At 44.7% G+C, this 12,507-nt stretch overlaps 1 protein-coding gene across 2 annotated transcripts in view; it reads left to right on the forward strand.

Annotated features, from left to right (window-relative positions):
• CP (ceruloplasmin) overlaps positions 1 to 12,507 on the forward strand; it is a 36,458-nt gene that overhangs the window by 17,238 nt on the left and 6,713 nt on the right. For both annotated transcript variants that reach the window (XM_075937697.2, XM_075937696.2), the window contains exons 8-14: positions 658 to 798; positions 948 to 1,159; positions 2,287 to 2,437; positions 3,148 to 3,360; positions 5,932 to 6,133; positions 9,756 to 9,895; positions 11,792 to 11,920. In XM_075937697.2, coding sequence (XP_075793812.2) covers positions 658 to 798; positions 948 to 1,159; positions 2,287 to 2,437; positions 3,148 to 3,360; positions 5,932 to 6,133; positions 9,756 to 9,895; positions 11,792 to 11,920 — 1,188 coding nt within the window. The remainder of the gene's footprint in view (positions 1 to 657; positions 799 to 947; positions 1,160 to 2,286; positions 2,438 to 3,147; positions 3,361 to 5,931; positions 6,134 to 9,755; positions 9,896 to 11,791; positions 11,921 to 12,507) is intronic.

The raw sequence follows: 12,507 nt of genomic DNA on the forward strand, positions 1-12,507 counted from the left end.
AATGGATGGAGGCTAGGTGGTGCTTTCATTGACTGGGTTACTGCTGTTGAGGGGTAAGTGAAGAAATACATGAACTAAATGGGGGAGGTAGCAGTAGATCTGGAGCTTGTGTCTATGCTGGGCAGGATACCTGGAAGAGAGAGGATGTGCTCTGGCAGCAAAAGGATTATAGGGCTGGGGTGACATGTGCTGTAGCCAAGGAAGAATTACATCTGCTTGGAATTAAATGGAAAAGAGAGGATTCTACCTTGTCATTCCCTGTACCTTCTTGGGCTATGGTAGTTGAAGAGAAGTCTCCACAACCCTTCTAGTCACTGTACCTATCCTCCTTCCATTTCCAAGCCTCTGCCTTCCTTTCCCTCCCTCTGTTGCCTCTCTCTGCCTCACACAACCATCATGTCCATAGCTTCTCCCTTCATGAAACCTAGAACCCTACTGCTTGTGCTGGACTCCAGCGAGGCACAGCTGCAGGCCTCTTACCCACTACAGCTCTAGATCCCAAAGCACCCTGATCTGAACCCACTGGCAAAGTGAGTTTGTCAAAGGGTTCAAGGAGGGAAAAGATTTTGTCTTCCACACACCCTTCCTCAGTCCCTTGGCTTTATGCTCTACCTGGATCACGACAGTCTGTCCATTAAAGTCTGCGCTCTTTACTAGGACCTGTCATCAAGGCAGAAGTGGGCGACATCGTCAGGGTGACCTTCAAGAACAATGGCAGCCACTCGTTCAGCATTCAGCCTCATGGTGTGAGCTACAGCAAGGGCAATGAGGGTGCCATGTACCATACCATCTCCGGAGGTAAATATGGAAACCAGGCGACTCCTGCAAGTCCCAGAGGAGTAGGGGAACAAGCAGTTGGATATTTTGATGCATTTGTGATCAAAGTAATTGCGTTTATGACCAGCTTAGCTATTGAGCTAGATTTTTAATGCTGGATCTTATAACAGGCACTGCAGCTCCTGCTTCCCAAGTGAGTCCTGGCTCTACATTTACATATGAGTGGAAGGTGTCAGAAGATGTGGGCCCCACCCAGGAAGATCCAGATTGCTTAACTTGGCTTTACTATTCAGCTGCGGATTCAGTCAAAGACACCAACTCTGGCCTTGTGGGCCCTCTCTTAGTATGCAGGAAAGGAACTCTGCTTCCCTCTGGGAAACAGGTAAATCGAGGAGAAAAAGTGTTTACATCACTCTCACCCTTCCTGAACTGTGTCTTTAAAAACTTGCCAGGCTAAAAACCACTTTTGTGTGGAGGTAGGAGAATGGTTTTGGTGTGTGTGTGGTGGTGGGATTACTCAGCAGAGAATGAGGAATGGGCTAATTCTAGATCATGGGAAGCAGTGACCAAAGGTTATCACTGTTTAATGGGTGCTTGTTGGACAGTGTGTAATGAGGGTTCTAATTCCGTTCCTGATGGGCTGACGTGCACATCATAAAGTCACCACCATTAGAGGTACCAAGTGACATCCTGGCTGGCAAATCTCAGTAGAGAGGCCCGCGACCTGAATGGCTAAGTAGATACTGAGGTTTCCTCATAGCTAGAGGTGGTCGGTCAGTGGTGCTGGAACAATATTTAGGGTGAGGATGATGAGCTGCATCCTCTCTTCCTCACCTTACCCCGGCTGTACCCCTCACTGCCCTAGGCTAGTGATACAGCTGAGAGCAGCTGCAGAGCCCTGGGTATGGGGGCAATGGTTGGAGCCCCAGGGCCTACAGCAGAGCTTGCAGGACCTGTGTCTGGAACCTCCAGAGGCAGCAGGCAGGCAGGAGCCTCTGAAGGTATCAGCCCAGACCACAGGTGACAGTGGGGCTCCCAGGTGTGGGCTAATAGCTGGGACCTGGCAAAGGGCACAAAATCTAGAGGGTGCTGCAGCACCTACTGTATCCTTACTTCCCACGCCGATGGAAATGGTCCCTACCAGTCAGTAATCAGACATTCTGGCAGGAGAGTGTGGATAGCTACAGAGTGGGTACTGAAGTGAGAGTATTGAATTCCTCAGACAAAAGTTTTGATCTGTCCATCCATCTTTATGTATAGAGCCTTGCAAATTCACAGCTATCTGCTTTATATCCACCAGTATCTGCATCCGCAGATATGGATGTGGATATGTGTGGCTCATTTTTGCCAATATGGATGCAGATACAAATTTTGTATCTTGCAGGGCTCTATTTATGCATGCCTCCTTTGTGGTAAGTTATATTCACAAAGTAATTTACAAATAGAAGCCATAAGCTATCCTTCAATTTATGCATTTATATTTTTATTTGTGCTGGTTCTTATCCACAGAAAAATGTAGACAAGGAGTTTTTCCTACTAGCTACAGTGTTTGATGAGAATCTGAGCTGGTACTTGGATGACAACATTTTGATGTTTCTAATAAATTCTGATGACATTGACAAGGAAGATGAGGATTTCCAGGAGTCCAACAAGATGCACTGTAAGGTCATAACTTTATTATAACTAAATAGGCAAATATGTCATTCAGTATGTTGTCAATCTCTCACACACCTTAATCTCAGTTCAAGTAAATTATAGTGTTTGCAGAATTACAATTTTACATGTTTCTATATAGAAAGTTAGAGGCTGCATTGAGCTCATTTTGATACTGTGGTTCAACCCTTTTAAAGGAATTACTGTACCAGTAAAAAGCTCTTTGCTCTACAACTGTGTATAAATATTATTTAAAATGTCTCCCTAGCAAATTGCAGAAGGAGACAAGATCATAATTGGTAAAGTGTAACTGAATAGGAAGAATATTATTGCATACTAATTAATGCAAACTGAATATTAAGCATTCTTGGAGGATTAATTGCTTTTTAATGTATCTACTGCATGGCTGATAAGGGTCACTTAAGTTACAGTTGGAGTATGTGTTTGTACTCCATTGTAGTCTACAACTCCCCTAATGCACAGTATAAAGTAAACCATCTTCAAACACTTTAGGTCACTACTTCACAATTTAACCCCAGCTGACAGTTGTTCAGTGTCTCAGGCCTAGTTTACACTACTCCAGGCCATCAATCTAAGTTACGCAATTTAAGAGGACATTAATGATACATTTGTCAGACAAGGAAACCACATAATACAACAGAGAAAGTGTTACATGCACTAATCGGAACATTTTTTACTTTTACAACTTTCCTGCAGCGATTAATGGATATATGTATGGAAACCAGCCTGGCCTTGAGATGTGTACAGGCAACACTGTTTCTTGGCATTTGATTGGCTTGGGATCAGAGGTTGACATCCATGGGATATACTTCTCAGAAAATACTTTGCTAACTAAAGGAACAAGAAGGGACACCACAAACCTGTTTCCACACACCTCTCTTACAGCCATTATGAAGCCTGATTCTGAAGGTAAATAATAACTATCCTTTCTGTTCTTCCCCTTTACTACAGACACTCAGGTCTTTGTGTTATTGCCTCTGATAAAGGCTTAGAGTGGGAAATTAATTGTTAATTTCATGGCAGTAGTTTTCCTATGATGAACCACTAGTAGCCAGTGGAGCCCTCCCAGAGTTTTGCAAAGTGACAGATTTTTGCACTAGTGTGTTTTTACAGTATGCCCTGTGGAAAGGTTTGTATAAGCTTTGCTTCCCAGAAGCAGCATAAGGAAAGACTCATACTTCAAGCAGACAAAAGTCTTTCCCTGTTCTATATTGGCCATGACCAGGAGAACATTGCTATCTCCACTTCTCCCTGCACCAACTCAGCTCTGCAGGCCAGCACACAGCTGGAATCCAAACTCTTCGCACTCCTTGTCTTCCTGGTTGGAGGAGGTAATGGATGTGCAAGTCTTTCTGACTCCCAGTCTAGGATGTTGGGATATTATGAAGTGGTACAGAAGAGCTGGAAGTGGAATCCCTTTGCCTAGTTTGTGGGTCAAGCCGGTTTGAACCAAGCAATGAGTTGCTGGAAAAAGAGAAGTTGATTCTGTACCAAAGTGGTCCCCAGTATGAAAGTGAGGACCACGACTTTTCAGGGCATTGCTTACTGCACAACGTGATGACTGAAGAACAGTGTAAAGCTGAGAACAGTTTTAGATTTCGGTCTGAATCCACAGAGTTATTTAGATGCCTAAACTCCAGTTTTGGTTCCACTGTGATCAGCAAAATCCTGCAGGCTCCTCAGCTCACTCTGTGTCTAAGTTTTCAGGATAAAAATTCCCTCAGTACCTATGTTTCTGTCTCTGGGCAGGAACCTGGTTCCTCACTCCAGGTATCTCCCACCTAAGCCCCAGAGCAATCCACAAACCAGAGAAAGATAGGCATTCGACTGCCTAAGTTGTATGCAGAGACAGATCTGGAAGGCATCTCAAACTATTAGGCATTTTTTCCACAGTGGAATGTTCATTGGGTCTGAGAGAGAGGGAGGGGGAGAGAATGGCTCTGTAGCCCAATAGTTAGAAAATTCACCTGGAAGGGAGGAGACGCTGGCTCCAGTGCCTTTGCTCCAGTCACTCTTTCATTATTTGTCATAGGGGAAGAGCTTCACCAGAACAAAGTGGGAGAGCCCCACCTCAGAATATCCCAGAGTTCAGTGGTAGGTTCCTGAGAGATCAGAGACCCTGGTCAAATCTTCCCCACCCTCTTGACCTCTGGAAGAGAGGAGGAAAACTAAAGCAGGGTCTCCCGCATCCTAAGCAACCAGCACTAACCACTGGTCTAGGATTAGTGATAAAGGAGGGAGAACCTCCACACGTGCAGCTGTTTTGTGTGGAGTAAGATGGCCCCTTAATTCATTCTCTTACTTAGTTGCCCAAGTTGCTTGACTCCAGGAGAGCAGTTCCTCTCCTGGGGATTGCTAAACAGACTGGCACCTTCCTTTGTTTTCCTGTTTTTGAGAGTGGTGGGGGTTTAGCAGAATCAGAGGCCTCAGTTCTGCCAACATTTATACTTTTAACTTTACTACTGTGAGTAGGACCATTAGGCAAGCACCTTGCATCTTACAAGAGCTTATGATCTGTGCTTCAAGGCATATATAATCTAAATCAGCGTTTCCCAACCAGGGTTCCGTGGACCGTCATCAGGGGTTCTGCAAGAAATCATGGAATAAATAATGCTGGGCGGGGCCTGGAGCGTTGTCATGCCCTTCGCCTCCCGCCCTGGTGCTCAGCTGACTTCTGCAGCACTCAGTCGGGCCGCCACGCAGGAGCAAGCGGCCACTTGGGCTCCGCGAGTGTGAGGCAGGAGGGGGAGGAGGAGAGAGGGAGAAGCAAGAAGAGGAGGAGAAGAGAAAGAGAGAATGAGGTGGGAGTGGGAGGATATTTGATATACAAAAAGACAGGAAAAATACTCCCAAATCTTTTTCTTACAATGTAAGCGCTCTCTCTCTCTCTCTCTCTCTCTCTCTCACACCCACCCACCCACCCACCTCTTTACAAATTTTCTTGAAAAAAATTTAGCAGTAATTGAATTCCGCTTCCCACTGTCAACTTTTTCTGGCCAAGCAAATGTTTTCATAGGTAGGGTTTCCTCGGGATATGAAAAGTTATTCCTCCCTGGGAAAAAGGTTGGGAATCACTGATCTAAATCAACACAGGTGATACAGCACAGATATAAGTGCAGTGGCGTGGGAACAGCTTTAAGAGTAGGAGTGCTGAAATCCAACCTCTGTCTTTCCCCCCCCTCCCCTCCCACCAGCTGAGGCTAGGACCAAAGCACAGCAGGACTCCTGGAACAGAGGCAGCATCAGAGCTCCCCGACATGCAGGACTGGCAGCCAGGACTAAGGCGTGGCAGAAGAGAGCCCTTAGCACATGAGGCTGGCAGTGGGGCTCCTCAGTGTGTGAGGGTGGCAACTAGGACCCCAGGTGCTGCAGCATCCCCTGCACTCCTCCTAGTTCCTGTGCCTATGCATAGATGACACAGGTTGAGGGTTCCTAGCTGTGCAGATCTTCTTTTCACCTCCGTGCTTGTTCTCCCTCTAGGGGTTTTTGAAGTGGAGTGCCTGACAACAGATCACTACACTGGAGGCATGAAACAGAAATACAAAGTGAAAAAATGCAGTTGGTGGACTCCATCGCTCTATTTGCATGAGAAGACTTATTATATTGCAGCAGTGGAAATAGAATGGGACTATTCTCCAAACAGGACCTGGGAACAGGAGAGGCATCAATTCCATGAGGAAAGGTAATAATGAATATCCCCAAACCCCATCACCAACATATCTGAAGCTATCTTTTGTGTGTGTGGTTATCTATGAGGCAGGGAGGAGGGACTGGACAAGAAACTAGCCCTGGAATGTCCTGCTGGGCCTTGAGTCACAGGATTTAGCAATCCCATTGTGTTGTGCCTCTTATGTACAAAATCCCTTGTTTACAACTCACCTACTTATGGATCACCCCCTTTATTGTCACTAAGGTATTAGCAATGAAGATTCCCAAACTTAACATATTTCAACAACTTCATATAGCAAAATCTCAACTTCATACACATGGAGATGCATATTTTCACAGAACAATGGTTTTCAGCAGAGCGTGACCTTTCCTATACATATGGCATGTGTACAAATGAAATCATATGACAGTGGTGAATATGGGAGATCCAAGGAGCTACTTTGAAGCACAGAATGCCACAAACACTTACATGTCACATCTCACCTACTTTCTTAGAGCCCCAGGCTCCATGCAGAGTTCAGATAGTAAACATTTTAAGAATTACCCTTCTCTTTACTTCCTATATATTTATAAAGGAGAATTGCTATCCCTTAGCCAGATCTGTTTCACTATGAAAGTTTATAAGATGTTGTGTGACTATGCATCCGGTTGGGATATTCATTGGCTATTGACATTATTCAGCTTTCAATTCCAGGGTAGGCTAAAGAAATACACCATGTAATCATATACATAGTAGCCCAATGTCTGTGACTCTGTAACGCTGGCTGTTCCCTCTGCGTGGCACTATTGCCTCCCGCCAAGGCTCTCGGCTGACTTCTGCGCCACTCAGCCGGGCCACTGCAGGGGAGCCCAAATGGCCGCTTGCTCCCCTGTGGCAGCCCAGCTGAGCAATGCAGAAGTCAGCCGAGCACCATGGTGGGAGGTGAAGGGGGGGGGGCAGAGCGGTGAGGTGTGGCATGACAGCAGCTCCAGGCTCCGCCCCTGGGCCCTGAACGTCACCACCCCGCCCCTCTTCGCCTCCCGCCATGGCGCTCGGCTGACTTCTGCGCCACTCAGCCGGGCCGCTGCAGGGGAGCAAGCAGAGCAAGCAGCTGTTTGGGCTCCCCTGTGGCAGCCCAGCTGAGTGGCACAGAAGTCAGCCGAGCACCACAGCGGGAGATGAAGGGGGGGGCGGGGTGGTGACATGGCATGACAGCGGCTCCAGGTCCTGCCCTGTGGCTGTGAACATCACCACCCCGCCCCTCTTCGCCTCCCGCCGTGGCGCTCAGCTGGGCTGCCGCGTGGGAGCAAGTGGCACAAGTGACCGTTTGGGCTCTGTGGTGCCCTGAGTGAGAGGCAGGAGGGGGAGAAGAGAAAGAGAGACAGACAGAGAGGCAGGAGGTGGAGGAGAGCTGAGAGAGAGAGGGGAAGGCAGTACAAGGAGGGGAGAGAAAGAGAGACGGAGCGAGAGACCAGAGATTCAGGAGAGAAGACCAACGTGGAGGAAAGACCTGAAACCCCATCATATGATGGGCTAGTTTGTTTATATTTACATCTGTTAATTTGCTCATATTTCCATTCAGTTCCTCCCGTCCCCCCCTCCACATTTCACTGTTTTCTCAGTCAACTACTCTGTTTTCTGGCAATTCTCACTCCTTGCAGCACTTTGCCAGTTTCTTCCTATCCCTGAATCCACAAAAGGATTTAGGCATTGTGACATTGAGAATTGCAATGCCTAACTTTTAGGCACCTTTAAAATTACTGGGAACCACAAAGATTGGAGTAATAGGCATCCTGGTTTCCTGTGAAATAAATGGGAAAAGATAAGTGCCTAAAGACGAGATCCTCAAAAGCTAGTGGTGGAGAGCCATCTAAGCTAGCCAATGGAAGATGCCACCTAAGCTCTACTCCTCCTACAGAGTCAAAGCAGAGTCAAAGGCCAATTGGTGCCAGCTGGCAAAGCATGCATTACTCTGTGAGCAACTCCTAATCAGCCTACACTTAGCCTATTGCTTTCATGGCATTCTACAGAAATAGCATCTTGTATGTGTCTCATGAAAGTTGGTCATTATAATGTTGCGAAAAGCATTCACTGAGGATATTTTAAGAGGACAGCATCTCTGTCAATTGTAAATGAAGCACTGTAGGAAATCTCTCCTCCCCTTGTTCATGGTGTATGCAAAGCACTAGAGACTAGAACACCTGACTAGGGGTTCTAGACTATGGACTTTGCTTTAGACACAATTAGCTTCTTTGGGGGAGGGGACACAATTTTTTATCTAGTGAAGTGTTATACTTGTTTTATTTGAAGCATATTCCTTAACCTTTGTAGTTGACCTATTTTTTTACTTTCAGTATAAACAGAGCACAGTGCTGTGGTGTTATAATGGAGCTATTACTCAGTTGACTCCAACAAGCTGGTGTGTGTATATTAGCAAACCTGGTAATCAGTGAGAGTGTCCTGTGAAGGGACTGGACACTACAGGGGGATAAACACTTCTGAGGTACCCAGTCCCTGGAGTACACCAAGACTACGTCTACACTGGCATGATCTTGTGCAAAAACTCTTTTGTGGAAGAGTTCTTGTGCAAAAACTCTTCCAAAAGAGAGAGTCTACACTGGCATGTGCTTTTGCGCAAGAGCAGCCATGCCAGTGTAGATGTTCTCTTGCGCAAGAAAGCTCTGATGGCCATTTTAACCATAGGGCTTTCTTGCGCAAGAAATTCATGTTGCTTGTCTACACTGGCCTCTTGCACAAGAACAGTTGTGCAAAAGGGCTTATTCCTGAGCAGGAGAGTCAGATTTCTGGTGCAAGAAACCCTGATTTCATATATTAGAATGTCAGTTTACTTGTGCAAGATTGCGCCAGTGTAGACACAGCCCAAGTGTTAATCTCCACAGAAAACCAAGGGCTGGCAGAGCCCTGGAGGAATTTGTTTAGATGGCTAATAGTGTCAGAGAGCTTAGCACCAGACAGTTTTAATACCAGCAAATCTCTCTCGCTAAGATGGGGGTAACATGGTGACCCACAGTCAGGGATACTTCCTCCGGTATCGCAGGCACCTAATTATGGGCTGTAGGGATGCATCTATCTCTGCTTGCGGGAGCGTTGGAACACCTCATTGTGGGGTGCTCAGAGCCATTGAACCGAACTGTAAAACCTATACATGATGGAAACCCACTTCAAGCCAGAGGCTGCAGCAGCACCCCTACTTCCAGCACTAATGTCTGCGTGCAATCCACAGCTGAGGTCATTTAAGTGCTAAAGATGCTTCTGGCAAGAACAGCTTGTGTATCAGTCTAACTCCATACAAAGTGACTAGCTTCTCAGCTCACTGGGTACATAGGCAAGAACCCAGCTTTGAAAGGACACAAGTCATTTAGGTCCACTGACTTCAATCAATGCTCACCTGCTCTGCTGAATCTGAGCCTTTGTGGTGGTTGTCGTTTGGATCCCCTGCCAGGGACACAGCACAACAACAAAATGTGGACAGTAGAAATACCCAGTTCAGTGATACATTTAGTATAGCATTTAGCTGTGTTCATAGTTTTATTAGGGCTAACTGTACAAGGCCCCAACACAGTAGTGAAGGATGTTGTAGGAACACAGAAGGAGGCTTTTTTTTGAATTCCTCATTTTGTCTTCTTTCCTCTAGCCCTGGAAATCCATTTTTAAATAAAGAAGAAAAGTTCATTGGCTCAAAGTACAAGAAAGTGGTCTATAGGGAATACACGGACAGGACATTCAGCACTCCAAAGGAAAGGGCAGAGGAGCATCAGCATCTGGAAATTTTAGGTATGGCCATAATGAATTTAGAGCTGAGAGAAATGTATAGTTCATGTATCGTAATACAGTGACCTAAGTCAACAACATCAGGCCTGCTTCTACTCACAATCAGTATGTGAGCATAATTACTCTTAGTTTACATAGATATAAGTGAGATTACAGCAAACACCTTCAGAAGTCAGAGTTTATGAACACATCTATTATGAGTTTGTTTGTGCAAAATAAAGTCATATTTCAATTACCTACAGCTACCCAATTTTGCATAATCAATCCTGCCACTTAATTAGCTGAATGGACCACTTTTTACGCTAGAATATACTGGGTGAAAAGTTTAAATAATTTTTTTCATCAGAAAAAAGTCATAACTATTATGATCAGAGTTCATAAAAAAATATGCTAAATTAAAATAGTCTTTCAACTGGCGCCTCATTCAAATTTTTACTGTTACAAATCACAAAATAATTCAAATGAGTTATGGAAAAAGAAATGGAAGCTTTAGCAAGTTTCTGATTCAAATGTACTGTGTGTGGTAATTATTCAGTACAATGAATAATGTTTGAAGTTGAAATCCTACAATTTTAAAACTGTTCTTTTACTTCCCTTTTGCAAGCACATTAATCAAAAATTCTATTACATACATTTAATTTCTTGAACTTTCCTGTAAGCGTAATCGACACAAAATGACTTAGCCCACTCAATGACAGGCCTCACCTGCTCATGCAATATATTTAAAGTGTATACGGCACTATTTTCAAATCTGGCCTAATGTTAGACAGATAAACCCATATGGATTTCAATGAGAGCTGGAGATGCTCAGCACCTTCAAAAATTAGGCCAACTGTTTAGGTGCAATAAAACAAAAGCCATTGTAGACCTTAGATGTCCACCTCTAGCTATTTAAAAGCCAGAGTTTGGGCTCAGTGGACCATAATACAAAGAACACAAGCCCTAAAAATGCCCATTTCTACCAAAAAATACAGGAATAAATGTTTCAAGGAATTGTGGCATTATGGAAGAAAAAATTCCCAGATACAGATTAGAGAACTAATGCTATAAAGAATGGTAGGATTCCAGCTCTTCCTGGATGTGACAGCCAACAGACTTCTTCACCAAACAGTCATCAAACCAGCAAGAGAGGGATGCCATTTTGGATTTAGTCTTGAAGTAGTGAGAACCTTATGAATGGTTTGTAGAGAACAGCCTTAGTCTGAGTGATCAAGGGTTAATTCGGTTTAAACTAAATGGAAGTATAAACAAAAATAAGGTCAGATTTCAAAATGGCAAACTGAAAAGTTAAGGGAATTATGGAAGAAAAAAAAAAATCAAGGCTAGGGAGGAGGCCTGGAATTACTTTAAGTCAAAGTGGCTGAAAGCCTGCATTCCAAGCAGGGCAAAAAGACCCATAGGAAGGGGCTCCAGAACAAACTTGACTAACAAGAAAAAAGCATAAATAACAAATGGTCTGGTAGCACTTTATAGACTAACAAAACATGTAGATGGTATCATGAGTTTTTGTGGGCACAGACCACTTCTTCAGATGACAGGAGTTTGGACCACTAAACTCCGAAAGTGTGAAGATTAAATATCACCTAGGCATGGCCCAATACCTACCTTTGCCTCCGTTTTTAATGAGGGTAACAAGGTGGTTGGGTTCAGTTACAGGATGACTGATGGAAATAGGGATATAGAAGCAGAAATTAATTCATTTACAGTTGCACACAATTTGGGTTTAGTAAGTGTACTCTTTGCATGTTTGCATAATGAATAATTCACCAGTTTTGGACTGTTTTCCTGGGTTAGGTATTAGACCTCTTGCTCACTTCAGCTGCATCTTCACACAGCACAAGAAGCTGACTTTACAGCTTTTGAGCTAGGAAAGATTCATCTTTCTTTTCAACCCAACAGGTCCACTGCTTCATGCAAAAGTTGGAGATAAAGTTACAATTGTTTTTAAGAATTTGGCCAGCAGACCTTATTCTATACACGCCCACGGAGTGAAAACGGACAGTTCCACTGCTGCGATAACTCAGCCAGGTAATCAGATCACTTGTCTTACACCACTGTTCTCACAGCAAGATTAAAGCTATTTAATGATGGGGTGGGGACCACAACAAAAGCCACCTCTTTAGCTCAGCCACTGCAATTTTACTAAGTTGGTACTGCTTTCAGGAACATTTTCATAGAACTATTGGTTAATTAGTCATCAGTGCTCATTTACAGCTATTGCACTGTATCATAAGCTACCTCTACACTTGAAATGCAACAGTGAACAGTTGCAGCTGAGCGGCTACAGCACATTAGTGTAGACCACGGATGGGCAATAATTTTTGAAGTGGTTGTAGGCCACTCCAGATGGTGTGGGGCCTCAGGCAAAAAGGGGACGGAGCCTTTAAATACCAGGAGTTGAAAGGGCTTGTGCCTCCCCTAGGGCTCCCAGGCAATGCATGGGCAAGTCCTTTCAACTCCTGCTACTTAGAGCTTGCACTTTAGCAGCTGCTTGGAAGGTGCAAGCCCTTTAAATAGAAGCAGTTGAAAAGTCTAGCAGCTCCCAGTCCCATCACTAACACATTGTTTGGGAACCGCAAGCCCTTTCAACTGCTTCTATTTAAAGGGCTCACACC

The sequence above is a fragment of the Pelodiscus sinensis genome, chromosome 10 (assembly GCF_052426305.1).
Source record: "Pelodiscus sinensis isolate ZL-2025 chromosome 10, ASM5242630v1, whole genome shotgun sequence".
Lineage (NCBI taxonomy): Eukaryota > Metazoa > Chordata > Testudines > Trionychidae > Pelodiscus > Pelodiscus sinensis.